The sequence below is a fragment of the Marmota marmota genome, unplaced genomic scaffold (assembly GCF_001458135.2).
Source record: "Marmota marmota marmota unplaced genomic scaffold, marMar, whole genome shotgun sequence".
NCBI classification, from domain to species: Eukaryota; Metazoa; Chordata; class Mammalia; order Rodentia; family Sciuridae; genus Marmota; species Marmota marmota.
The window spans coordinates 9,791,321-9,818,033 of NW_026000241.1; the positions used below are offsets into that span (position 1 = coordinate 9,791,321).

The 26,713-nt window shown below is 45.5% G+C and overlaps 1 protein-coding gene across 4 annotated transcripts in view; it reads right to left on the reverse strand.

Annotated features, from left to right (window-relative positions):
• Nucleotides 1-1,453: 1,453 nt before the first annotated feature.
• Lars2 (leucyl-tRNA synthetase 2, mitochondrial) overlaps nucleotides 1,454-26,713 on the reverse strand; it is a 139,063-nt gene continuing 113,803 nt past the window's right edge. For 2 of the 4 annotated variants that reach the window (XM_015489384.2, XM_048795482.1), the window contains exons 16-21: nucleotides 23,944-24,126; nucleotides 22,106-22,275; nucleotides 19,987-20,064; nucleotides 16,677-16,788; nucleotides 6,557-6,684; nucleotides 1,454-2,851 (exon numbers count right to left, since the gene is read on the reverse strand). In XM_015489384.2, the coding sequence (XP_015344870.1) occupies nucleotides 2,672-2,851; nucleotides 6,557-6,684; nucleotides 16,677-16,788; nucleotides 19,987-20,064; nucleotides 22,106-22,275; nucleotides 23,944-24,126 (851 nt within the window). In that variant the 3' untranslated portion in view covers nucleotides 1,454-2,671. Of the gene's footprint in view, nucleotides 2,852-6,556; nucleotides 6,685-10,199; nucleotides 12,788-12,819; nucleotides 13,047-16,676; nucleotides 16,789-19,986; nucleotides 20,065-22,105; nucleotides 22,276-23,943; nucleotides 24,127-26,713 lie in introns of those variants that run through there. The other 2 variants (XM_048795483.1, XM_048795484.1) reach the window with 2 other exon arrangements.

Genomic DNA, 26,713 nt, shown 5'->3' on the forward strand with positions numbered 1-26,713 from the left:
CACCTCTGTAGAGAAGGCACTGATTCTGTGATTTCCTAGATTTACAGGAGGGAAGCCCTAGCCTGCCTCTGCTCAAAATGCTAATAGTTTTGGTTAACATTTCACCTGATTGCCAGACATCAAGCAAGATGAGCAATCAGGTGAGGGACATGGTGGTAGACATGGTAGGGTAGCCTAAGTGGAGTCAGAAAATGTAGGTCTAGATCCTGCCTCTTCTAATTGTAAGCTGTGAAAACTGAGCAATTTGTTGACCTTCAGAGCCTGGGATTCTTCATGACAGAATCATTCCTTCTCTTTAGGGTTTTCATGGGAATTGAATGAGATAATGCATGTGAACTTGTCCAGTTGTTTCTGACCTCATCGAAGCAGCCAATAAAGGACTGAGATCATTCCCCTCCCCACCTACTTGCCCGCAGGGACAGAGCTTTCAGTCCAATTGTTCCATGATATTTAGTACCTCTTAGTAAGTACCAGTGAGCTCTCCCTTTCAACAATTTTATCCTCTTGGAGAGAAGGTTCTCCCAGGCTATGCTGGCACAGCCAATGGGTCAGTCCAGAAGCCATGAGACTTTTTTGGTCCACTGCTTTGGCTCAATAATGTGCAAATAAAGGGCTTCTTGTCCTCTTCTCATTTAATACTACTTAGCTTACCCTAGGAAAAAACAAGAAAATCAAGCAAAAACACTTCCCCCTTCTTATACCAAATTCCTTGTTTGCTTATATTTAATCCACCTTTGTTCTGACATGCAATGGGATTATGCACATTCAAGGTCAGCTCTGGGAACATTTTAAATACCCACTCTAGAGTTCTGGCCTCTGGCTTCCCTCTTTTTCAACTCTACTTCATCATGGTTCTGGGCCAAATTTTATCTGGGTACGCTAAAGGTCAGAAAATAGACATTTGTTTTTGTTTTTGGTTCTGGGGACTAAAACCCAAGGCCTCACACATGTTAGGCGAGTGCTCTACCACTGAGCTATGCCCCCAGCCCTAAGGTGAAGATTAGGGAGAGGAAAGAGTAAATAAAAATTATGGCTCAAATGCATCAGTTAATCCAGTGGTTCTCAAATTTTAGTATTACTTGTACAGTTTTTCCTTCTTTTTCTTTTCTTTTCTTTCTCTCTTTCTTTGCAGTGCTATGGATCAAACCCAAGGCTTATGCATATTAAGCATATAAGGCTTCACCCTCAGCCCCACTTGGAGACTTTTAAAAGAACCTTGATGGCCAAGCTACACCCCAGACAATTAAATTGGAATTTCTGGACATGGGAACTGGCATAATAGAAAATTTGAGGACCTGTGACTTGATTGCTGTGATAATGTGCCTGAATCAGTGTTGTCTGCCTTGCAATCAGTTCCAGAGAGAAAGGACCACATGCATCTCCACAGCATTCCATGTGGGCCAGGCATACAGCCAAGCTTCTGATGATGATGGCAGACCTCAGTCTGTTCCTGATTAATGCCAAGACTTGGAATATGGCGGCTATTCCAAGATCACAGATATGTCCTGAAGTGGTAAACATTTTATTACAGTTAAAAAAAAAAAAAAAAAAAGAAGTCATCTCTCAACCGATGAACCGCAGGGAACCACATCAGAAGCTGCTGCAGAGTAATCGCACTAAATAACAAATACAGATTCTCAACATCATGAAATGGCTAGGTTCTTTCCATTCTTCCTCCATTAAATCAATGGCTAGGTCAGTTCTAATAACAGCCCATCTATGTTTACTTCATATAGAACCAGGATTGGACCCACTCACTGGGCCATTCCTGGCCACCTCCTCATTGCCAGATGGCAGTGGCCTAGACACAGGAGGCGACGCTGAGCAGCCACAGCTACACTTGCTCTTCTTCTGAGTCTGTCCACCACAGTGGCATTGCCATCTGGGATCCACGTGAGCCCTTGGGGCCTTTGCCCTGGGGGGCTGTGGTGGGCTCTAAGGTCGGCAGCCAGCAGCCAGAGTGGACCTGCTTCCCTGGGCGGTAATTTCCACACGCTGAGGGCTGGTTCTGACGCACTGCTCCTTCATCATGCGTCAGCATCAGGACAGGCCCAGCAGCCATGTCCAGCTGGGGTGGGGGAGGAAGAGGCCTGTGTGGCAGAGCTGAGGCGTGGTGGAGACACGTGCAGAGGCACCAGCACTGCTGGCCTTCCGTTCAGAGCCACTCCAAAAGGACCCAGTGTCCAACCCCACACGCCCGATATTTGTGGACAACCTGAATGCTTCTTGGCCTAGTCTGAAGGCCAGGAGACCACCACCACTCTCCAGAGTTCCTGGTTCAGAGTGACTGGCACATGGCTCCTGGGCCTGTGGGGTTCCTCAGGTCCACCTTTAGCTCTTGAGAAGCATCTACTCGATGCCATCTCAGGATCCAGAAGCCCCTGGGCTGTTCCAGAGTCACGGTCCTCACTTGCTTCTCTTCTCCTTCCTGCTCCCAGCCAGTGGCATCTCTGGTGGCTTCACATGGGGTCGCATGGCTTCCTCAACCCTGACATGGGGGTGCAGGAGGGCAAGAGACAGCTACATGGTCCCTCTTCCTCCCTGTGATTTCTCCTTTGCCTACGCTCACCCTGCCCCCTGCACAGGCACCCTATTGACCCCAGCCTGTCACAGTATGAAGCTCAGTATCCCAACCCAGGCCTGGAAGGAGGCTCCTCTGAGGCCCCAGGTGTCAGTCTTGCACCAGGAAGTTGATGAGGGCAGTTCTGGGGGAGAGGAAGGCCTTCTTGATGTTTCTCCCCTGCAAGAGCCTGGCTCCCAGTTCACTCTGGAGAACAAGTTCGTGGACTTTATCCTGGTCCTGGGCAACTTGCTGGGGCACAGGGATCTTGCCACAGGCTTTGTTGTTGATCTGAGAAGAAAAATAGCCAGAGACGAACCATGAGGACAGCTTGTCTTGGGGATGTCCCAATCCCCACTGCCTGCTAGGGGATTGCCACCACAGGAAGGAGAAAGGGAAGCTGGCACCTGCCTTGGGGTGGAAGGAGGAGGGTACCTGGGAGAGACAGACAGACAGACAGACACTGAGACCCCAGTGCTGCCTATAGGTGACTACCACCTTGAGTTTCCTGAGCACTTCCCCAAACACAGTTGTTGTGGGATGTTAAAAACTTAGACAGGCTGGGTGCAGTGCTGCAAGTCTATTAATCCCAGGAGGCTGAGGCGGGAGGATTGCAGGTTCAAAGCAACTTAGTGAGACCCTGACTATAAATAAAAAATAAAAGAGGCTGAGAAAGTGGCCCAGTGGTAAGCACCCCTGAGTTCAATCCCCTTGTACCAAAACAAAACCAAAACCAACCAATCAACCAAACAAACAAAACCCCTCAAAACATATGCTTGGCCCATATCCAGAGGGAAGTATTACCAGGTCACTGCAGATCAGGTTTAAGTCCAAATCTGGGCTGGAATGGGCCATCCCCTTAGCTCTGCCTGAGTGCCAGGCACGTGCCATACGATTTACTTGTATGAGCCTGTGGGGAGATGCGCGACTATCCCACCCCATTTTTCAGGTGAGGAAGCAGAGGTAGGTGAGGAGAAGTCATTTGTCCGAGGTCCCACAGCAAGTACTGGAAAGTGGATGATCTGCTGAACCCTCTCCCTCCTGCCCAGCCCCCAGGCCTCTCTGGATGGAGGCTGGCCTCTGAGGCAGGGACTCTCCCAGCCTTCAGCCATCCTTCCTGTGCCCTTTGCCCTAGCTGCTCCATGGCTCACAGTCCAGGGTCCCTGGGGACTTCTCCCGGCCCCCTGCCCCCACGGCTCCTGATGTTCTGACATCTCTGTCTCCACTGGGGACATGCTGTTCCTCTTTCAAAGCCAAGACCCAGCTTCTTCTCCTCGTGACACCTCTTCTAATCTCCCAACAGCCAGAAACAGTAATGCCGAGCTGGCAGCAGTCACCACTTACTGAGCGAATTCTGGACTAGCTGCAGGACCTTCAGCGAGTTATTAAGCCCTGTTCTGCCACTGTTTCCTCACCTGTAAAAGGGGATGAGTCCAGGCCCGCCCCCAGGGCCACTGTATGGAGTAAATGAGTTTCTATCTGGAAAGTCCTAGGCCATACCTGGCCCTTCCTTTGCACTAGTTTCAAGTTAGTGGGTCTCATCGTTGGCATGTACAAAAGCAGGGGAAGTACTTTGGTCATTATCCTGCCTACTTCTCTCAACAACCGGGTAAGGCTGGCACGGGCTTGTCTCTATTTTATAATGAAGGAAACTGAGGCTTGGTGAGTGTCTGAGACCCTCACACAGCACAGTCCAAATCCCAAGCTCTTACATCTTAACCTTGCTGCTGCATGAACTGTGTGTGTGTGACAACTCACATGCCCTAGACCTCTGTCCCTTGGCGCTATGCTCTAAGAGAAGGCCCTTTTCTCTGCTCCCTGGGTACTTGGCAGAGTCCAGCATGTCTTGGGTACAGAGAACACACGGGGTTCAGCTAGACTACATTGCACTGAACGGTGTTTGCAACTTCTCTCTCAAGATCAGGCACCAACCCTGAAATCTCTCCAGAGTCAGAAGAGACCTCCCCAGACGTCCTGTGTTGGGAGTGCTGCACCACCTACCTTCTCAAGCTGGGTACATGCAGGGAGCCTTCATGCATTTTTAATTTGGGGTTTACAGTCCAATGTTCTTCTAAAATTATTTTACTAATGATCACAACTCACTTTGGTGATATTTTAAACAGAAATTTTGTGATAATTTAAAGTAGAAATACATTTCCACCAATGGAAATTGTAAGCTGTTGCTTCTCAGCTGTGTGAGGCCAAGTTCTCAAGGGTACGTGAGTTACTAATTTCTCATAAACATTACTCAAGTTAAAGAAATGTCCTCTCTGAGCCTGAGCCGGGTGTGGTGGTGCCTGTAATCCCAGCAGTTTGGGAGGCTGAGGCCAGATTGGAAGTTCAAGGTCAGCCTTAGTAATTAGGAAGAGCTTCAACAATTTAGCAAGACCCTGTCTCAAAATAAAAAAAATAAAAAGACTAGTCAGGTAGCTGGGGTGGGGGGAAGAGGAGGAGGAGGAGGAGGAGGAGGAGGAGGAGGAGAATCCTCTCTGTACCACAGGATGTTTTAGAAGAAGCCTCTAAGGCAGCCCCACATTTTTTGCCTTGGGGTAGGACAGAAGGGAGGTGGGTGAGGCAGGGACCTAAGTTCCAGAGCAGGTGGTGGGGAACTGAGCTGCTGTCAAGAACCCAACTCTAGGGCCAAACACTGCCTTTCCAAATGATGACCTTTTTACTGGGCCCAGGTTTGCACAGGTGCGGAAGGGCTGGGGCCTGGCTGGCAGAGCTTCTATGGGGCATGCTCTCCCTCCACCCCTGCCTGGGTGGGTTTGACTGTGGTACCTTGTACAACATGCTTTCATCTTATTATTTTTCTCTTTCCTTGTGTGTGTTACTGTGTGTGTGTGTGTGTGTGTGTGTGTGTGTGTGATGCTGGGGATTGAACCCAGGGCCTTGCACATGCTAGGCAAGCACTCTACCACAAAGCTACATCCCCAACTCTTTGAAAAAATAGCATTTAAATTTAAAATTGTAAAATATAAATTATATTTGAGGCAGGATCTCACTAAGTTGCTGGCCTTGAACTTGTGATTCTCTTGCATCAGACTCACGAGTTGCTGGGATTATAGGTGTGTGCCACTATGCTTGGCTTCTTTCCCTTTTATTCTTTTCTATCTTAGTGGGTTTTAAGCTCCATGAGGGTAGGAACTCTGTGTGTGTGAAAACTCACATGCCCTAGACCTCTAACCCTTGGCACTATGCCTATCTTATTTGATTCTGTATCCCCACAACCTAGCACTGTGCCTGGCACACAGTAATAATAATAATAATTATTGAAGAGTAAATGAATATACCTGGCCACTTCTCTGAGCTAGTTTCTTCAACTGCAAAGAGAATGGTAATGCTTGTAGGGTGACATGAGTCACATTACATTTTGGCTGTAAATTACCTGGCCCACGAGGGACTCAGAGGCAGTGATGTAAAAAGTCCACCCTTGGCCTCTTTCCCTTTTCAACCACATCAGCATACAGAAGAGACATTCCCTATAAATGTGTCTCATATTAAATAATCAAATATACAACATTATAAAGAGACTAAGGGAGTCATTTCTGACATAAAGGGTTTAAACAATAAACTACTCATGTATTTATGCTGTTCCAATTTACCAAAAAAAAAAAAAAAAAAAAAAAAGGATGAAAGAAAAAGAAAAAAAAAATGGATTTTATGAATTTTTTTCTAAAGTGGATTTTACGGTGTGAAGTCTTCCTGCATTGCCAGCGACCTCACCGTCACCCTCTCTGTGCTTTGGACCACCCCAACCAAAACCCACACTTAGGCTCAGCTAAATGAGCACAGTCCTCAGTTGGAAAAGACAAATGGAACCTGTAAAGCAGGACAGGTTGATTTCTGCCCTTCTAGTCCCTTGATGGCCACCAGAGTACAATACTCACACGGTTCTGTTACATGGTGATGCAGAAAACCAAGGGCACCAGCAAAGGCAAGAAGCCCTGTGTGCTGTGCCTGGTCAGGTTGGCTGGGGGCTGGAGAGACACTTACCAGAACTGCCATCTGCACCACATCGGGCTTCTGATGGAATTGTGGGTCCACCATGGGCCAGGCCTGAAGCAGCACGACAGTGTCCCAGGCATAGTGGGCACAGAGCTTCTTGGGCACCAGTGCCAGACCTGCAATGCAAGACACAGAAGGATCGGCCACTCTGCACACAGGGGAGGTTGATGAGAGCAGGATGGAAGGCTGTGGCCTGTACACAGCCTGGAGCTGTTGGAGGAGGGTACGGAAGGCCACGCCATGCCTCTGCAGCCTGCCATGTCTCCCACTTACCTTGGCCTGGTTCATAATCTTGGGTTTATAGGCAACTCTTTGCAAACAGCACCCAGAGCTGTAATGATGAAGGGACATGCTGCTCTGGGGAAAGCATCTGGGAAAAAGAGGCTGCTGATTTTCCTGGGTTATTTCTCTGCAGCTCTCATGGGGAAGGAATGCTTTGGAGCCAGCTTGAGTACTGAGTGGCCTTTTCTTTCTGTAATGCCCATAAATACTTGCGGTGTGAGAGGCCTCCCACCTAGCCCCTCACATATAATCGCTAGAGCCAGATACAGGGAACAGTGGACACATGACCTTCTCAGAGAAAGCCTAACCTCCTGGCTAAACTTCCTCTGGGCCTCTGTTATGGCTAGGACAGGAAGCGTCTGCTAAAAACTTGTGTGTGGAAGGCTCGGTTCCCAGTACAGTGATGTTCAAAGGTGGGTTTCGAATCACCAGGGCTCATCAGTGGATTAACAATTTTGATGGCATTAATGGGAGGTGATAGGACGTGGGACCTTGTTAAAGGAGTAGGTCCCAGGCAAGTGCTCTACCACTAAGTCACATCCCCAGCTCTTTTATAATTTGGAAAAATGTTTTAAAATAAAGTTTTTAAGCTGGGCACAGTGGTGGACACCTGTAATCCCAGTGGCTTGGAAGGCTGGGACAGGAGGATTGTGAGTTCAAAGCCAGCCTCAGCAAAAGAGAGGCACTAAGCAACTCAGTGAGACCCTGTCTCTAAATAAGATACAAAATAGGGCTGGGATATGGCTCAGTGGTTGAGTGCCCCTGAGTTCAATCCCTGGTACCAAAAACACACACACACACACACACACACACACAAAGTTTTTCCATACTGTGAGATGAAGTAAAGATTTTCTTCTGGTCTCTCTAAAAGGTTTCATTTTCTTCCCAAGTTACCATTTGAATTTATTAGTAATTAATTTTGTTTATAATGGCAACAAATCATTAAAAAAAAAAACAGTCAACCCAATTGGCTGAACAAATTTTCCCTTCCCTATTGTTTGTATCCTTATATTGGTGCAAATATATTATACCAGGGGGATTGTTTCAGAGCTATTCAATGTGCATGTGTGCAGTGAGGTAAAGAACTTGGGCCAGAATGTAAATTAACATACTGCTTCCTTCATTGAGAAAGTCCTATTATGTTAAAAAAAATAATAATATATGTGTGTGTGTATGTATGTTTATATCTCTATGAAAAGACACAAAGAATACATATAAAAAGTTTTATTTTGTATACATGTATACACACACCCCTCCTCATAGAGAGCCAGCCCACCTCAACTCTGTGCTCCGTGGTGGGTGGTTTACATCCTGGCCCAAGCTCCTCATCTTGTCATAGAATGGAGCTGACAGTTCCCAGGCCAGCCTTGGGTCCCTGGACTAGCAGCATAGTGCTGGTCCAAAATACCTGACATCTGCATGGCAAATACAAAAGCTTCTTTGTGTGGCATAATCAAAGTGACAGATCAGGAGGAAAGTTGGCCATTCTAGTCTAGTGATCTCCATCTTGATTTCTGTGCTAGTATCAGAGACTTACTTGTTGCAGCTTTTAATGTCTCACCATCAGGCACTTTCATTGTGAGCCTGTGTTGCTGGTTAATGGGTCAATGGCAGGGAAGCGAAGGCTCGGGCTGAGGATCAAGTGGTTTAAGAGACACATGACATACTCCTGATGCCCAGCTGGTTCCTGTGACCTGAAGCTTTTGCGCTTCTTAATGAACCTAGTCCATGTCTAACAGACGTGCCTTTTGGCTAAAACAGAAAGGAGATTCCTGCTTGCTCCTCCGAGGGGATTCTATTAAAACTCCTATCTAAATATGAGACAGAGGTCACAGGAGGCAGATAATCATTTCTTTATTTTAGTGAGCTGGCCCAGTGTGGCCTGTCCCGTGACCCAGCTGCAGTGGGAAGATTTCCAGAACCTCTGCATGGAAGTTGTACAGGATGCCTGTGAGATAAAAGGACCTTGGACACAAATGTTCTGGGCTGAAGCTGTTATAAATTCCATTTGAAAAAAATGAGGAAGCCCAGTCTTCCTGGAGCAACCAGGATGCTTATTTATAGCTGCCTGGGCCCCTGCCAGCATTTCCATATAGATGGGAGTGGGGCCATCCTGTGGAGCAGGGAACAGAAACTCAGGATCCTGGTTTATCACGGTGTTCTTGCCTCCCTGTTCTTTTTAGGGAAGTAAAAATACCTGACATTTGCATGGCAAACACAAGGGCTTCGTTATGTGGCAGATAACCAAGTGACAGATCAGGTGGAAGGTTGGCCTTTCAGAAGCACATAGGGAAAGTTGAACTCAGGCTGGGAAGTGGCATGGCCCTGGCAATGCAAGGCCACTATGCAGGGATGCTGTGGCCCACAGCCCACCCTCTTCCTTCCCCTCCTTGGGGAGAGCTGAGTTTCCTGTGGAATAACCAAGACACTCAGCCTTTCCCTTTCTGAGAGCTGGTGAGGTCACCATGCTGCCTTGGCACCCCAATGTGAGCACTGGTGAGTGTGTGTCATGTCATGGCTCCTGTGGGGGTGGCAGTCCTCTCCTGATAACCATCTTGGGGTCTGCCTCCACCCCCATCTCCCTGGCCCCTGTCCTCATATACACTGGAAGGGGGGATCTAAGGGCTCTGTGGCGTCTGGTCACCCTGTGGTCTCCCCCATTAGCCTTGACAATAATTCCCAAATAAGGCACAGGAAGTGAGGCTACTCTACTTTAGCCTTTTGCCAGAAAAATGGTTTCATTGACATGATTTTGAAATAACATCATCCACACAGCAAACACAAAACATCCAAACAAAACAAACAAACAACCCCTGCCCAAACCATCAGAGCATCAACAGATATGTTTTCTCCTTTGAAATAATCTCTTAAGCCTTCTCACTCTCTCACATACACAAATGTCTACATGATTGATATGTTGATAATTTTGTTGGAATTAATGAGTATAACAAAACACTATAGCTATAAGATTTCACAGCCAATATCTTCTTTTTCTGAGGTCCTGGGGATGGAACCCAGGGCCTCACACGTGCTAGGCAAGTGCTCTACCACGAGCTGCACCCCCCAGGCCTCACAGTCATTTTTATAAAAAGTTACAAAGAATGTTATCTCAAATTATTTTATGAAGAAAAGTGGATTTGGGTAGGTAAACTGATGCTTCAAGAGGAAGAGCTCTTTCCAGGGCCTCCCTGCTATGGTCTTGACAGTAAAGTACTGAAGGACATCTTTTGAGATCACGTATGTTGCACACTGAGGCAAACGTCAAGAAAGAACAATCACCGTAGAGTTCCAAAAGGGCCAGAAAAACAGAAATGTACACCACATTTTCATTTTCATTTTTTTTAAATATATATATTTTTTAGTTGTAGTGGGACACAATACCTTTATTTTATTTCTTTTTATGTGTTGATGAGGAATGAACCCAGCGTCCCACACTTGCTAGGTGCACTGCTGAGCCACAATCCCAGCCCAATCACCATATTTTTAAATATTTTTTTTTATGTTTTAGTTGTTGATGGACCATTATTTTATTTACATGCAATGCTGAGAATCAAACCCAGTGCCTCACACATGCTAGATAAGTACTCTACAACTGAGCTATAACTCCAGTCCCTCTATCACCACATTTTAAACATCATGGCTTGCGGTGGCTCAATCTTACAGTGGTATGAAAGCCATGTATATCCATCAGAAACCACATTTTGAATTTTGACCTTCTCCGGGCTAGCAATATGTGGCATGGTAGTCTCAGGGAGCTGCAGCTCCCAGTCACATGATCATGAGGATGAATAACCAGTGCTCTGCAGAGCCCTCTCTCCCCCCATCCTCAGGGCATGTGCTCTGAGACACCTCCTCCCCAGTAAGTTGAACTTGTTTCCTGCAGCTGGTTCTGGGCACGTTAGAAGCAGACAGTATAAAAGCTCAGAGACACAGGCAGTGGTGCTCTTTGGGCACCAGGATAAGCCTGTCCCTGTCTCAATGCTCCTGTTGGAAATTCATATGGCCCTGCTGCAGGATTGCAGGAGATGAGGCTGCCTTGGATGCAGTGGGATGAATGGCGACATCTGGCCAGGTGTGTGATGTGTGTGTGTGCAAGCATGTGAATCAAAACCTGCAAATAGAAATAAATTCCTTTCTCCCTTTCTTCTTCTCTTATGACCCACTATGTCTCAGAACTAGAATCTCAACACTCAGGACTTGTGAGTTTGGAGAGGCAATTAAAAACAGCAGCAACTTTATAAAAAATTATAAAAATAATTGTGAAATAATTATAGATTTACCAGAAGTTGCAAAGAAATGTTAAGGAGGCACCTTGTGCCCTCCATCTATCCTCCCCATCTGGCATAGTTATAGCACAAAATCAAAACCAGGAAGCTGGTATAATCAATCCACAGAGTTTGTTCAGATTTTATTAGAGTTATAAGAATTAATTCTGTGTGTGCGTGCGCATGCATGTGTGTGTGTGCGTGCGTGCGTGTGTAGCTTAGTGAAACCATATGTGGCTTCACATGCTCACCACCAGTCAAGACCTAGGACTGTTCCAGCACTGCAAGGAAGTACCCTTGTGCTACCCTTCCGCAGCCACTGCCCCCTTCACTCACTGTTGCTTAGTGCCTCACTGTTATTGAGACTGGCTTTGAACTTGTGATCATCCAGTCTCAGCCTGACCCCTCACTACTACCTTTATGTTTTCCATCTCTATAATTCTCTTTTTTTTTGCAGTGCTGAGGATGGAACCCAGGTAGGCAAGTGCTCTACCACTGAGCTACATCCCCAGCCCATTATGATTTTTGAAATTTCAGCAATGTTATATAAATGGAATCATAACAATACAAAAACATTTGAGCCTGGATTTTTCACTCAGCATATTCCCCTAAGACTCATCCAAGTTGTTCCTGTCAGATAGATCCTTTTTTTTTTGGTATTGGGGATTGAACCCAGGGGGACTTGACCACTGAGCCACTACCCAGCCCTATTTTGTCTTTTATTTAGAGATAGGATCTCACTGAGTTGCTTAGTGCCTCACTGTTGCTGAGACTGGCTTTGAACTTGTGATCATCCAGTCTCAGCCTCCCAGGTTTCTGGGATTATAGGCTTATGCCACCATACCCAGCCAGATGGTTCATTTTTGACAATGATGAAACTGCATTTTCAACAAGAGTCTGACCAACAGAGTATCTTGATTTTTTGCTTTCTTTTTTGAGATGGAGTCTTGCTATGTTGCCAAGGCTGGCTCAAACTCACCATCCTCCTGCCTCAGACTTCTAGTAGCTGGGATTATAGACATATGCCACTGTGCCTGGATCTCTCCTTCTTCTCTTCATCTCCTTCCTCTCTCCCACATCCCTCCCTTTCTCTTCCTCCTTCTCCCGCTCTTCTCTTGGTGGGGATCAATGCCCAGGCCTTGCACAAGACAAGCATGTACTCTACTACTGAGCCCTACCTCCAACCCCCAATTTTCTGCTCCTTACTGTCCACAAATGGAGGAAGTCTTGAGTATCCCTCCATCTGAAAACAGAACCAGTGACTCTGAATACTCAAAAATTTTCCAAGCAAACAGCTAACACCCTCATCAGGATAGGATAATTCTACAGTCATAAACAAAAGATAAGTTTGCAAATTCAGATGTGGTGTCTTTAGCCTCCCAAAGCTTCAGGAAGTAAAAAAAAGAAAGATTTCTTCATCCTGTTCCTGTTCCAGTCTGCAAATTGCCAAGCTGCTGATTCTGTTTCTTATTCAAAGTGCCCATTTACCCTTTAGCAACTGACAGAGAACTGTGAGGCTCCAAGCACTGTGGGCTTCTCCAATATGCTCCTTCCATCCAGGCAGTGATGGCCACTGTGCCAACAGGCTTCAAGTCTGCCCTGGAAGACAGATCTCACTTCTGCTCCTCTGCAGGGAGAATCTCTCCTGGGAAAATTAGCTTCATCCGGGACTCTAGAAAGTTGGAATATGCCTTGCTGATTTACCACATTCACTTTATAGTCCTTGTGAGGTTATCTTTCTAAGATGCAAGAATCAACCAAAAGCTACGTGAAAGGTGAGTCTTCTGGAATAAGTGAAAGGTGCCTAAAAACTGTCCAGAGCTTTAGAATGAAAATGCCTAAGAGTGAGGGATGACGATAACGACGTCCTGACGATACAGTGCTCCTGTTCGCTGTGGACCATCAGCATCTTGCTACCTGTCCTTGATCATCTGCTAGGAGAGTCAAGAAGGGATCATGTCCCCATTCTTTCTTGAGGGCACCTGACTACACCTATGAGTTAATGACCAGGGTGACACGCTGGGTGCATGGGACTCCCCACTCAGCTGGTGGCATCCACAGCTGCTCATTTAGAAAGGATGGCACTCATACTGGGAAGAGTGGGAGGCAAAAGTTAAATGCTGCTTTTCTTGAATTCAGAAAAATAAGCCATTATGGATTTGTAAAGCTTTAAGAAAGATCTCCACTGAATGAACAGACTGCAGTGCCCACTCCTCCAACTGCCTGCCCCAGCTTTCCCACAATTCTCACATCAGAACCTGGCATACAGTGTGTGCTCAGTAAGTGTTTGTAAAATAACTGAATGGAACACTGTAGAACAAGTAAGTTTTAATCTGATCCACTCTTCAGGATCAAATAGCTCGAAAAACCCACAATGGGGTCACGTTTAGGAAAAACCATGGAGCAAAGTATAAAACGGGCTAGTTTCTGTCACATCATTTTAGCATATGTCATGCCAGAGATTTGTCACAGAAATGAAGGACAGACTAGACAGGGACCTAGACAGAGTAGATCCTTGTCCCCCTGTCCCCATTCCAGATGCAGAGATGGAGGGCAGTGTAGGAGGAAGCCTCTGAAATCCTACTTACATGAGTCCTTCTGGAAAGAACTGAAAGGCAGGCAGCAGCAGATAGTGTGGGACAAAGAAGATGAAGGGGAAAGACGTGTGCATGCTAGATGATAGTAGGGGAGTTTATTACAAATTAAAAGTTAAGGAAGAAGAAGTGTGCCATTTTAGATCACAGAGGCTAAGTGAAAGACCCATGTCTCCTGTTTAAGGAAATAATAAAAGACTACAAAATGTAACCATATGGCTAGAGCCTGGCAGGGCCTACCACCATCTCCCACAGAGGTTCTATCTATGCTGCAAGGAGTGGGCCTGTGCAAATGTACAGGAGAGAGGGAGGGGGTGTGGCTCAGTGGTACTGCGCTTGCCCAGCATGTGCTAGGCCCTGGGTTTGTCCTCAGTACCAAAAAAATAACTTAATTAATAAATTATTTTAAAAAACGTGGCATGCCTGTAAGCCCAATGATGCAGGAGGCTGAGGCAGAAGGATCACAAGTTCAAGGCCAGTCATGGCAACTTAGTGAGACCACAGAGGCACCAGATCACTCCACGAAGTCAGCAGCAAAAAACTCAATCCCCAACTTGACAGAACACGCTGAGAAAACTGGTCTTAGGAAAATAACTGTAAAATTCTAAAGAAAACACCAGCAAATAGATTTTTTTTTTCCCTCAAACTGAATGTTAACAGTTTATTAAACGTCTACTACATCAAGGTCAAGATGAATTTATCCCAGGATATCTTCATATTAGGCAATCAATTGGGCATAATTCATATCAATCCCTGGTTCTGCAAAAACAAAAACAAAAACTTAAAAAAGGATGTTGTGGAATTTTTTTTTTTTTTTTTTTGGTACTGGGGATTGAACCCAGGGGCTCTTAACCACTGAGCCACATCCTCAACCCTTTTGTATATTTTTATTTAGAGACAGGGTCTTACTGAATTGTTAGGGCCTCACTAAGTTGCTGAGGCTGGCTTTGAATTTGCGATCCTCCTGCCTCAGCCTCCTGAGCTGCTGGGATTACAGATGTGCACTACCACACCTGCCAATAGAAAAATATTTAGTGACTCAGAAATAAGTATCCTCACGGAATACTTAAGTGATGAAAGCAGTTATAATATGACATCTAGATAAAAACAAGACAATAAAAGCAAAATCATCAAAAAGAGAAAAAGAAACCAAGCATTATACACCCAACATGGATGAATCTTATACTAAAGAAGTGAGACAGAAAGGATTACATATTGTATGATTTCACTTATAGGACATTTCTGGAAAAGGTACACTCTAGAGACAGAGAGCACATCAGTCATGCTGCGGGTGGAAGAGAGCATGGGACTGACAGTGGGAAGGACCTTTTTGGGAAATGGAAGTGTTCTAATGCTGGACTATGGTGAGGCTAACACAAGAGTACAGATGTACTTACATCATCAGCCATATATAAAAAATGGGTGAATTTCACATTACATAAATTTTATTTTATAAAGGATACATGAGAAAACTAAGCCAAACTAAATTAGGTACATGGCTATAACCACTGCCCAACATTAGGATATGACGGGGGTTGCTTCTATCTAGAGGGTAAAAGGAAGGGAATTTTTATTTTCAGTCCTTGGCATCTGAGAACTGGCCTGGCAATCACAGCTGGCCTCAGAGTCATTACAAGCTTGCCTGGTGCTCACAGCTGGGCTACATTAGTCTCCTGTTAGACACAGATGATCTCAGACACCAACATCAGCAAGGTCACACTGAAACCATGATGAAGTGAGAGAAAGCAAAACCCAGGTGGCATGGAGTGGGATGATGTGAGATTTAAAAGCTATGAGTTACTCATTTCTGGAATTTTCCATTTAATATTTTCTGGTTTTGTTTGTTTTGTGAAACTGCACTGGGGATTGAACCCAGAGTCTTGCATACTAAGCTATATCCTAAGTCCTTTTCTTCAATTTTACTTTGAGATAGGATCTCATGTTGTCCAAGTTGGCCTTGAACTTGTGATCCTCTTGCTCAGGCTGGGAGTAGCTGGGATGAAAGAGTAGCGTGTGCCATCATACCAGATTCATTTAATATTTTGGAACCTCAGTTGACATGGGTAACTGAAACCTTGGACAGTGAAACCACAGATCAAGGAGAACCACTGCATTTGACCATTTTGAAGTGGTTTCAAATACCAAATGTGACTCTTGGTTTCCTCACTGGTCAATATGCATTTTTTTTTCTGTGTCATTAAATTAGTAATTTTAAAAATTGATTGATTGCAGAGCTGGAGATAGAACCCAGGGTCTCACACAAGCTAGAAAGTCATGTTAATAAATTTAATTAGGAGAACTCTTTTTTTGGTAAATGAACTGCTAAGTCAAATGCATTACCAATGGACTATTTCTAGAAATATCTGAAGACGTCCACACATGACCTTTGGTGGCTTGAATACATATCTCTTTGCCTATCCCTATGCATTTGGCCCAATCCCAATTTGAGGATTTATATGAAGTTCCTGATTCTCCCTGGGCCAACACTATACTGATGTGGAAAGCATTCTAAGGACTGAACAGTTAGACCTGCTTTGGTGCCTAGTTTAGTAGTAACCATCTGGAGTGGAGAACTGAATCTTGGTATAAATGACATATTAGACCAGTAGTTTAATTTCAGATATGCCCTTTCTCCAACTGTAAAGTAGGACCAAACATTTGCTTCCATCTTAAAAGGATATACAAGGTCATGGTGTGTGGACACTCGGGGGCTGAGTCATTAGAAAGAATGTTCTGTGGTGACATCAATACTCGCATTAGTCTGAGCACATTATCCCAAAGTGGAAGTGTCTTTCTCTTTGGCAGGGGTGAACACATCAACAAAGTACAAGACAGAGAGAGTGCTGAGTGTACCTGCCACATATTGGGCCCCATGGCTAAGAACATCAGAGCCCTGAATACTGTTCCAGGAAGAGGGGGGCACTCCTGGGGTAGTAGCAACCAGTCAAACAGGACTCTCCCACCTACCTGCCCAAAGCTCCGAGGTTATGTGAGGGGCCATCGGGGCAGCCATCACCAGCAGGGCACACAGAGCATCCTCAAATTCGGAGCTGTGGAGAACAACTCTCTGAGAGGCTTGCTAATAAGGAAAAAAGAACAGCGTAAGAAGACTGAGGTGTCTGAAATAAGTATGACTAAGAAAAGCCATTAACTAATCTGAGGTTCAGAGACAGAGATAGGAAGAAATCCTCCTCACTGCCCAATTTTGCTCAGGACAAAGGATTCCTCCACTTAATCAGCAGTATAAATAGCACAGGAGCAACAACCTCAAATACACTGCTCTTCTGAGCATTGACCATGCCCTTGATGTGACGGGAACTCACCTAGTTCTCACAACACCCTTCAAGGGCAGTATTCTTACCCTGGTAGACAGGTGAATAAGCTGAGCATCAGAGAGAGGGAGGGCTACCTGCCTCTGGGCAGGCAGTTAGTCAAACTCCCAACCTCTCTGCGGGTTTCCTGTGCACTGCAGGTCCAGACAAAGGCACAAGACCTGCTCAAAGATTCCCCGACCCCCCCAGGGCAGGGGTCTTCTCCACCTCCCAGGGATCTCAGAGACCCCTTCTCTTACACAGCTGTGCCAGATACAGTAAGCATTCATTCCGCCCCAAGGCTTATCAGCTACCCTAGTCAGAGCCTCTCAGCTCACAGAGGATGACTCCAGGCAGACTTTCAGGATGAGAGGACCAGAGGGCAGACTCTGCTTTCAAGGAGGAAACTGACAAATGACTCAGGGATGTCACAGGATTCGGTGGAGGTGGGAGGGAGCAGGCTGGTCCACATATCCAGGTGTGAGTTGGGTGTGTAGTCAAGGAGTGGCCCAGGGAGAGAGGCTGTTCTGAAGTGGTTCAATAAAGAATGTTGCCAGAAGGACTTTGAGGAGATGGGCAGTTCTCATGGCCCTGGGGAAGCCATGCTAGAAACCAGCCTGGCCAGGTTGTGGCAATCAGAACACGTTCAAAACACCCCAGGACAAATATGACTTTGGTTTAATGGTATGGTATGTTTGTAAAACTTGAAAGTAGGATCCAGCAGGGTGTGGTGGCTATGCCTGTAATCTCAGAGATTGGGAGGCTGAGGCAGGAGGACTGCAAGTTTGAGGCCAGTCTGGGCAACTTAATGAGAACCTTTCTCAAAACAAAAAATAAAAAAGGGCTGGGGATATAGCCAGTTTACAACCAGGATACTCCAGCTGTGAGGGTCTTAGTCTGTGCCTGTGTATACCCTTCAACTCAGGATACTCCAGCTGTGAGGGCCTTAGTCTGTGCCTGTGTATACCCTTCAACCCAGGTGTCCCCTGTTGATGATTTCTAATTACAGGATTTGGAACTCCAAATGTTCTCCCATGGGTAAACAGTAAAATGACTTATGTCATATCAATAAGAAGGAAATATGCCCCCATCATTAACATGATTTCCTCCAAGAATACTTAATATCAGAAACTGTTCATGAAATAGGCCTAAGTAAAAACATGATTTGAAAGGGTCCTTATGGGCTGGGCATGTAGCTCAGTGGTGGAGAGCTTGCCTACCATGCTCAAGGCTTTGGATTCCATATCCAGCACTGCCCAAAAAAAAAAAAAAAAAAGTGTCCATTTGATTAAAAATCTCAGACATGAACATGATTTGCATTTGAGTGCACAGACACACAAAGTTTCACATTTTTGGAGAGCGGCATAAAATATTTTTTCTGGGTGGTACAATTGTGAGTGGTTTTGTGTTTCTCAAGTGTTTTGGGCTATGTGTTGTTATTTAGTCAGGAAAAAAAATGAGGCAAATATTATAAAAAATTGAATTAAAAATGAAATATCTGCCCCCTTGCAGCTTTTTTCTGTCCACAGCCTCTCTGGCCGAATTTTCTATGCCTTTACTCATGAAGTCATGTTCAAACTTTTTAAGTGGTTTTACAAAGATCATGTATACATCCTCTATTTCTTATTCATTTTTGAGACAGTATCTCACAGTGTTGCCCAGACTGGCCTTGAACTCTTTGGGCTCAAGGGATCCTCCTGCCTCAGCCTCCCAAATAGCTGGACTACAAGTACACACCACCATGCCCAGCATACCCTCATTTTTTAAAAAAGAAAATCATGTATAAAATTTTTGGTATCTCTGGACCTAGAAGAATATAGCTTATGAGTCCTACTTTTTTTTTTTAGAGAGAGAGAGAGAGAGAGAGAGAGAGAGAGAGAATTTTTTTAATATTTTTTTTGTTTTTAGTTTTTTTCAGCAGACACAACATCGTTGTTTGTATGTGGTGCTGAGGATTGAACCCGGGCTGCACGCATGCCAGGCGAGCGCGCTACCACTTGAGCCACATCCCAGCCCTGAGTCCTACTTTTTAATTTTATTTTTATTGAACCCACGTGCACTCTACTACTGAGTTACACCCCCAGCCCTTTTTTTTTTTCTCTTTTTTCTCACTAAGAGTGGTGGGGATTACAGGCCTGCCTGCTGCTAACAGTTTTAATGCACACTTTTTGCTCTCTAATAGCTAACCTCATATGCTGACAAATTCTTCCGCTGGCAAGAAAAATGGGAGTCTTGTGTAGCAAGAAGATGAATGGTACTTGAAAGATTGGTTTTTGTTTTCAATGAGAATAATTCTGATCCATCTAAATTAAGTAAACATAGGACATTATCCAAAGTACATGTATGAAGACATGAATTGGTGTGAACATACTTTATATACAGAGATATGAAAAATTGTTCTATATGTGTAATAAGAATTGTGATGCATTCTGCTGTCATGTATTTAAAAAATAAAACCAATAAAAAATAAAAAAATAAATTAAGTAAATATAAAATATAACAGTGTTAGGAAAGTATCACAATTCATTCAGGCAGTAGGGGAATGAAGAGCCAGATGAGAGGAGAGAGGCCTAAGCCTGATCTGGGCGTGTCATCTAACTTCCTTGGGCTTCTTTCTTTTTTTCTTTTCTTTCTTTTTTTTTTGTGTGTGTGTGCCTGCTGGGGATGAACCCAGAGCCTTATGCAAGCTGGTAAGTACTCTACTTCTGAGCCACAATCCCAGACCCTCCATGTCTTTATCTGCAAACTCCTGGGGAAAAATGGGTTTGCATCATGCAATCTTTTAAAAAAATTCTAGCAATAAGAAAAGGTTGTGACTATGGAGAAAAAAAAAACAACAACCCTCCCCCACCCATTTTTTTTTTTTTGCGGTAGTGGAGCTTGAACCCAGGATCTCATGCATTCTAGACAAGTGCTTTACCACTGAGCTATATCACTTGCCTGTCACTTGCCTGGAGGGCACTTACCAAGAGGGCACTGCTGAGTCCCATCAGCTGAGAGATTGCAGAGTTCAGTGAGAAGTCCTCTGTGAAATGGGAGGTTACCTATTGGTAAAAGTTTAATAATTAATTCACTTTTCTCAAAAAATTCCTTTAAGCTTTCCAGATAAACTCAAATTATCAAAAAAGTGAAATTAAATGACTGCAAAGACATTTATAAATGTATTTACTATCTCAAATCATCACTATATTTCATCAGCCAAATATATTTTAAAGACAGTGCTGTTTCCACTATTGAAGACTTTTTTCACTCTGTAAGACTGACCATATATCTTCCATATATCTGAGACAGTTTGGGTTCCCATAATAGGTGCTTACAAAACATTGCTAATTGTTTATTCTATAGGAGGCAGGACCACTAATGAGCAAGCATCAAAACAACAGTAAACAGAAACAGGTCAGGGATGTCACTTCTCCTCGGTTAAATTCTGTTTATTTAGTTTTTTTTTTTTTTTTTTGGGGGGGGGGTACCAAGGATTAAACTCAGGGGCACTCAACCCCTGAGCCACATCCCCAGCCCTATTTTTGTATTTTATTTAGAAACTGGGTCTCATTGATTCTGTTGAGTTGCTTAGCACTGACCCTCAGTGTTGACCACTTGAGTTGCTTAACATCTCGCTTTTGCTGAGGCTGGCTTTGAACTCACGATCCTCCTGTCTCAGCCTCCCAAGCTGCTGGGATTACAGGCATGTGTCACCATGCCCGGCTGTTTATTTAGTTTTTTTTATGTGGTGCTGGGGATGGAACCCAGTGCCTCATGAATGTTAAGCAAGCCCTCTACCCCACCCTCCTTGGTTAAGTTCACAAGATGGTTCTTGGTGTTCAGGACAAGGTTAGTTTTACATTTTGAAATGTAGAGAAAACATAAAAACACTAATGTGATTTGTCAGCTTTTTCATGTTTGTTTCAATTCTGACCATGGGAAAAAATTTAGAAAAATAGCACATCTTTAAGATTTCAAGAACCCAAGTCTATTATCTGACAGAAGAGAAGTATTTGCCAGATCCAGAGAGAAAATATGTGCTATGAAAACAATTGCTTGGGCCTCACTCAGGTCATTATGTTCAATTCAGTGAGTTCTACTCCTCCACACAGAGAGGGACAGAGGGTGGAGATAAGGCAGAAGAAGTGTCCTCAAAGACCATGCTAGACCCAGCGCCACTTCAGGTTACACAAACCACAGAGGAAAAACCCTCCTGTGGCACCAAGGCATCCGTCATCTGAACCCGAGTCTAGATGAGTGACCATGGCTGAACTTACAAAGTTTGAATCAACACAACTTTTTTTTTTTTTTTAAAGAGAGAGAGAGAGAATTTTAATATTTATTTTTTAGTTTTCAGCGGACACAACATCTTTGTTTGTATGTGGTGCTGAGGATAGAACCCAGGCCGCACGCATGCCAGGCGAGCACGCTATCGCTTGAGCCACATCCCCAACCCAACTTTTTTTTTTTTTTTGGATCAGTGCTGAGGACTGAACCCAGGGCCCGGCACATGTTTGGTGAGCATTCAAATCACTGGGCTACACCCCCAGGCCTGAATCAGCACATCTTACGAGAGAAAAAAAAAAAAAAGCCTAAGAATTTGGGGTAAGAGACATCCATTAAGAATTCTGTTGCTAGGGTTGGGCCGTGGCTCAGTGGTGAAACACTGGGTTCGATTCTCAGTACCACATATAATTAAAAAAAAACCAAACAAATAAATAAAATAAAGGTCCATCAACAACAACAACAGCAACAACAAAGAATTCTGTTTCTGTTAATACACCACAAGCAACATGTCATCAGTGAGGTCCTGGATGGGCTCCTCCAGCTGAAGGGTCAGATATGAACACATGGGGAAGCAGGCAACTCCCTGAGTTCTGGTGGACTCCATGACACAGCATTAGAGAGCCATTTCCTGAGGCCATCTCTTTCCAGTAGAATGTCTGTTCTGCTGCCCAGTTTTTGTGAAATATCCACAGTAGGAGGAACAAGTAGGAACAAAGCAGGAAGAAGCCCCAGGATGGCTCAGCCCAAGGCAGGGGGCCACGTCTCCCACAGAGAGCCCAGGGACAGGATCAGTCAGTGTCCACAGCAGTTTCTGACCTGAGAGATGACGGAGTTCTTGTACTCCCAGAGCTTCCTGGCCTCAGCTTTCTCTGCATTGCTCAGCAGCTGGGGTTGGGGGTCCTTCCCAGAAGCCCTGGCCTTGATAAATCGGGTTGCCAAGGACCACAGACGCTGCTGCCATCTCAGCACTCCAGGGAGAGCGTCGGCTGGATTTAGTGGCAGTAAAGGAGACAGAGAAAGAGAGCACTTGTAAGAAGGGTCGATTTGATGATAAGTGAGCCAAGAAATGCACCTGTGAATTGACAAGATGCTTCCCTGTGCCCACATCTCCAGCGTCTGGGAAGTCAGACCAGGAGTGATTTGGGCATCTCTCAGCTCCCGGATATTCCAAGTACAGGACAGCAGAGCTACTCAAAATTTTGCCTGCCAACTGTCCTAGGCCCAGATCAGTCAGGAAGGGCATCAGCACACTGCTTCCTTGATTAAGTGAGCTTGCTGAGGAGCCAATGGTGTGCTTGGGCAGGGATACATGGTGGCATGGCCTGCAGCCGACACTTGGGAACAACGCTGCTGTAGAGGGAAGAACTCTAACACGATCCCCGTCCTTGCCCGAAACACATACGTTACACAGTTCAAACACGTTCACCAGATCTTTCTGTGTGGTGCTGGGGATTTAACCCAGGGACGCTCTACCATTGAGCGTCCCTTTTTAAATTTTTAAAATTTTGAGACACGGTCTTGCTAAATTGCTACAATCCTCCTGCCTTAGCTGCCTAAGCCCCTGAGATTACAGGACTGTGCTGCCCCAACTGGCCACACTCGACAAATCTGTTAATGTGACCTGGTGAAGTCAAATGGTTTACCTGGTGGTCCTTGGTCACACGACTGGCCAAACAAAGGCCAGTCCAGGTTTCTGTACTGTTTGGGCCAGGTGTTCTCAAGCCTGGGTGCACAGCTGAGCTTTCTGGGAAGCTTATTGAAATAGGTTCCTGGAACCTGTCCCCTGGCTGAAGGTGGGGAGCCAGACCTGTGTCTTAGGTCTCTGCTTTCCAAGTCCCCTGTGGTTCTGATGCGGTGTATGATCACCATTGGACCACACTCCCACTGGACAGCTGTGTTGAAACAACTGGGGGTTCCTTAAATAACACACTTGCTCTACATAAGGTCAAGGTCCCAGGCACTTCCTTTCCTTCTCCCACAAACACACTTGGGGCAGATCACAGGAAGGACAAGTTGATGACCCTAGGATAGCCAGGTGCTCAAGATTAGGTTACTTCACATCCTCTTAAATCTGAACCACTACAGAAAGAAACATCTCCAAGGGGAGATGGAGGTACTGGGGTTGCTGGGAGACCACAGGTAACATCCCACCTAGGTCCCCACTTGAGGTTTTCTGCATTGGTAAGGGAGGACTGACCTCACCCAGTTGTTTTTTTTTTTTTTTTAAAGAGAAAAACCCTTCAGAGCAGATTCAGAGATAGGCCTCAGTACCAGAGCAGGCCTAGGAGCAGCACTGAAGGCATCTGTGTCTGAGGCAACCACTCTCCAGGGGTGGTCCTTGTAGAAGTTACAGAATCACCACAGAGTCCCCTGCAAGGCATATTCTTGAGCCCCACCGTGGAGGCTGTGCAGGTCTGGTGTGAGGCCTGGGAACCTACATTTGTAGCAAGTTCCCCAAATGATCCTGTGACTTGCTCACACTGAACACTGGCCTGAGGGGACCACAGGAGGCTGGGCAAACAGCTTCCTGCTCTATGGAGCCGAGTCCTAGAATTCTCCACCACAGTCTGTAGCGAAGTCATTTCCTTCCCCCAATTCCTGCAGTCCAGGGCAGAACACAAGGGTGGCAGGCCAGGAAGGGGAAGGTGACTTACTCTTCACATCCCACAAGATATCCTTCTCTGGAGGGGCGGCAAAAAGGATGTAGAGCCGAATGGTGTCGATGCCATACTGAGAGACAACCTCCTCGGGCTCTACTCCGTTGTGCTTGGACTTACTCATCTTCTCCCATGACACCTCCAGCTTCTCCTTTGTTTCTGCATGAACAGGAGCAGAACCTAGAGGCCAAAAGAACACATAGAATGCTATGTGATCCGGAACGGCTCCCACAAACACAGGGCCCATCAGAAATCCCAGGGAGCTAGAATGGGGCTCCTTCAGTCAACACGCCTCTTTCTCTCCCTCTGCGTGTTATGAAATATGTGCTGTTGTTTTTAAAATAAAAACACAAACCTTCCTTTCATAAATAAACACACAGATATGATGGCTTGTGACAGCTTTTTTGGCAAAACAAAACAATATCCCCTTTGTAAGTAAATTATTTTTGTAAAAAAAAAATAGGAAATTAAAAAAAAGAATAAGAAGGGCTAGGGGTGTGGCTTTGTGGTAGAGAGCTTGCCTTGCACGCACAAGGCCCTGGGCTCAACCCCCAGCACCAGAAACAAAACAAAACAGAAACTTGCACAAGTTGCTGTTTTCTCTATGGATTCAGGGTCTTAGAAAAGCAGAGTCCTCTAAGTGGTCACTTCACTCTGAGATCTGCTGCCTCTATTTATCCCATAGTCATCAAAGTATGATCTTGGCTGGGCATGGTGGTGGACACCTGTAATCCTTGCAGATCAGGAGGCCTGAGTCATGAGTTCAAAGTCAGCCTCGGCAACTTAGCAAGGCCCTGAGCAACTCAGTGAGATCCTGTCTCAAAATATAAAAAGAGCTGGGGATGTTGCTCAGTGGTGAAGCGCCCCTAGGTTCAATCCCCAGTACCAAAAAGAAAAAAAGAAAAAAAACCAAACAAACTTGATTTTGTGCAATCTGGGCATATGGGGCGACTCACTGTGGTGGTCCCTTTGTGGTATGATGACACCCCTCCTTGGAAAGTGTCTTCTCCCTTACCCACACACCACTGTCCAGATGCTGCCAAAAGAAGAGGCCCATGTTGGGATGTGGTGACCTTGTTGTAAGCCCCTGGGGAAGGGACTGAAAGGATACAGGACAAGGCTCAGCCTCTTTCTGAGGAACTGGAGCTGAGAGACCCAGAAACTGTTTTGATGTTGGGCACTGGAACCATCAGGCACTAAGGAGTTAGGGCAAGACTTGCCGCTGTGGCTACCCAACGTCACTTTGTAAACTGACCCAGGGCAGAGCACAGTCCAAGTCTGGCAGAGGAGAGAAAGAAGAACAGAGAGCAGCAGGAGGAGGGTAGGCAGGCTTGGGAAGAGATGGAGAAAAAGCGGCTGGGGCCCTCCTGTGTGCTGTGGATGGGCTGCAGTTTCTGCAGCTGAGTCTGCATCAGATCCCCTTATCCCTGTATTAAGCTCACTTTTGGGTGAGTTCTGTCCCTAACTCCAACAGCAACCAAACTCCCAAGGGACTGATGTATATACCTAAAAGCCAACTGACACGCCCTGAGAGTCCGTCTATTAAGACAACGGAAACCTGTCCTTGCTGACTGAAGCTTTCTCGCCCAGTTGGCAAGTCCCTGGGGAGGGAAAGGATGTTCACATCTCTGATTGGCCCCAGGACATCAGGGCAAAGGGAGCCTGAAGTCCTGGAGCACATTTCCTCCAGGCTGTGGTGAGGCTCAGGGAACCACTCCCTCCTCTACCCCACCCTGGGCTAGGACCAGCTTTTATAGCACTATTGTGCAAATTAGGAAAATATATCTTTCTGAGTAGAGAAGTAGAGAAGATAGAAAATGGTGTTCCCTTAGTTGGGTATAGTGGCACACGCCTATAATCCCAGTGACTCAGGAGGCTGAGGCAGGAAGATTGCAAGTTTGATGCCAGCCTGGACAGCTCAGGGAGACCCTGTCTCAAAATATAACTAAAAAGGGCTGGGGATGTGGCTCAGGGGTAGAGCATTCACCTAGCATGTACGAGGACCTGGGTTTAATCTCCACTAGAAGTCCCACAAGCATACACATGAGGGATGCTCTCTTTCAGTAGATGAGGCCCCAAAGGTACGGTTTGGCAGTGTCTGAATATCAGGCCCTATTGATTCCCTTGGCCAGGTGCCTTTGTGCAGTGCACAAACTGTACAGCTATACGTGGGCAGCCTTGCCCATAACACAGAGAGCACTTTACTAATAGCTAAAATTTATATGACTATGGTCTGTGCTGAAAAGACAGTGACTGTTTGTTTCTCCAGCTTCCCATGGACTGCACCAACCATTACAAACCCTGACACATTTCCACTTTGATTAGATAATTCCATCAACTACTTCCACCTAAACCGTCTCTTTAGTGTTTGGCTTGGGGGACTCTGTACTATCTAAGTCCAGATGGGTCAGTTTACAAAGTGACCTTGGGTGGCCACAGTGGCAAGTCTTGCCCTAACTCCTTAGTGCCTGATGGTTTCAGTGCCCAACATCAAAACAGTTTCTGGGTCTCTCAGCTCCAGTTCCTCAGAAAGAGGCTGAGCCTTCAGCGGTAGAGCGCTTGCCTTGCATGTGAGAGGCCCTGGGTTCGATTCTCAGCACCACATAAATAAAATAAAGATACTGTATTCACATACAACTAAAAAATAAAAAAAAGAAAGAAAGAAAGAAAGAAAGAGGCTGAGTCTTGTCCTGTGTCCTTTCGATCCCTTCCCCAGAGGCTTACAACAAGTTCACCACATCCTAACCTGATCTCATCCATTAAGTGC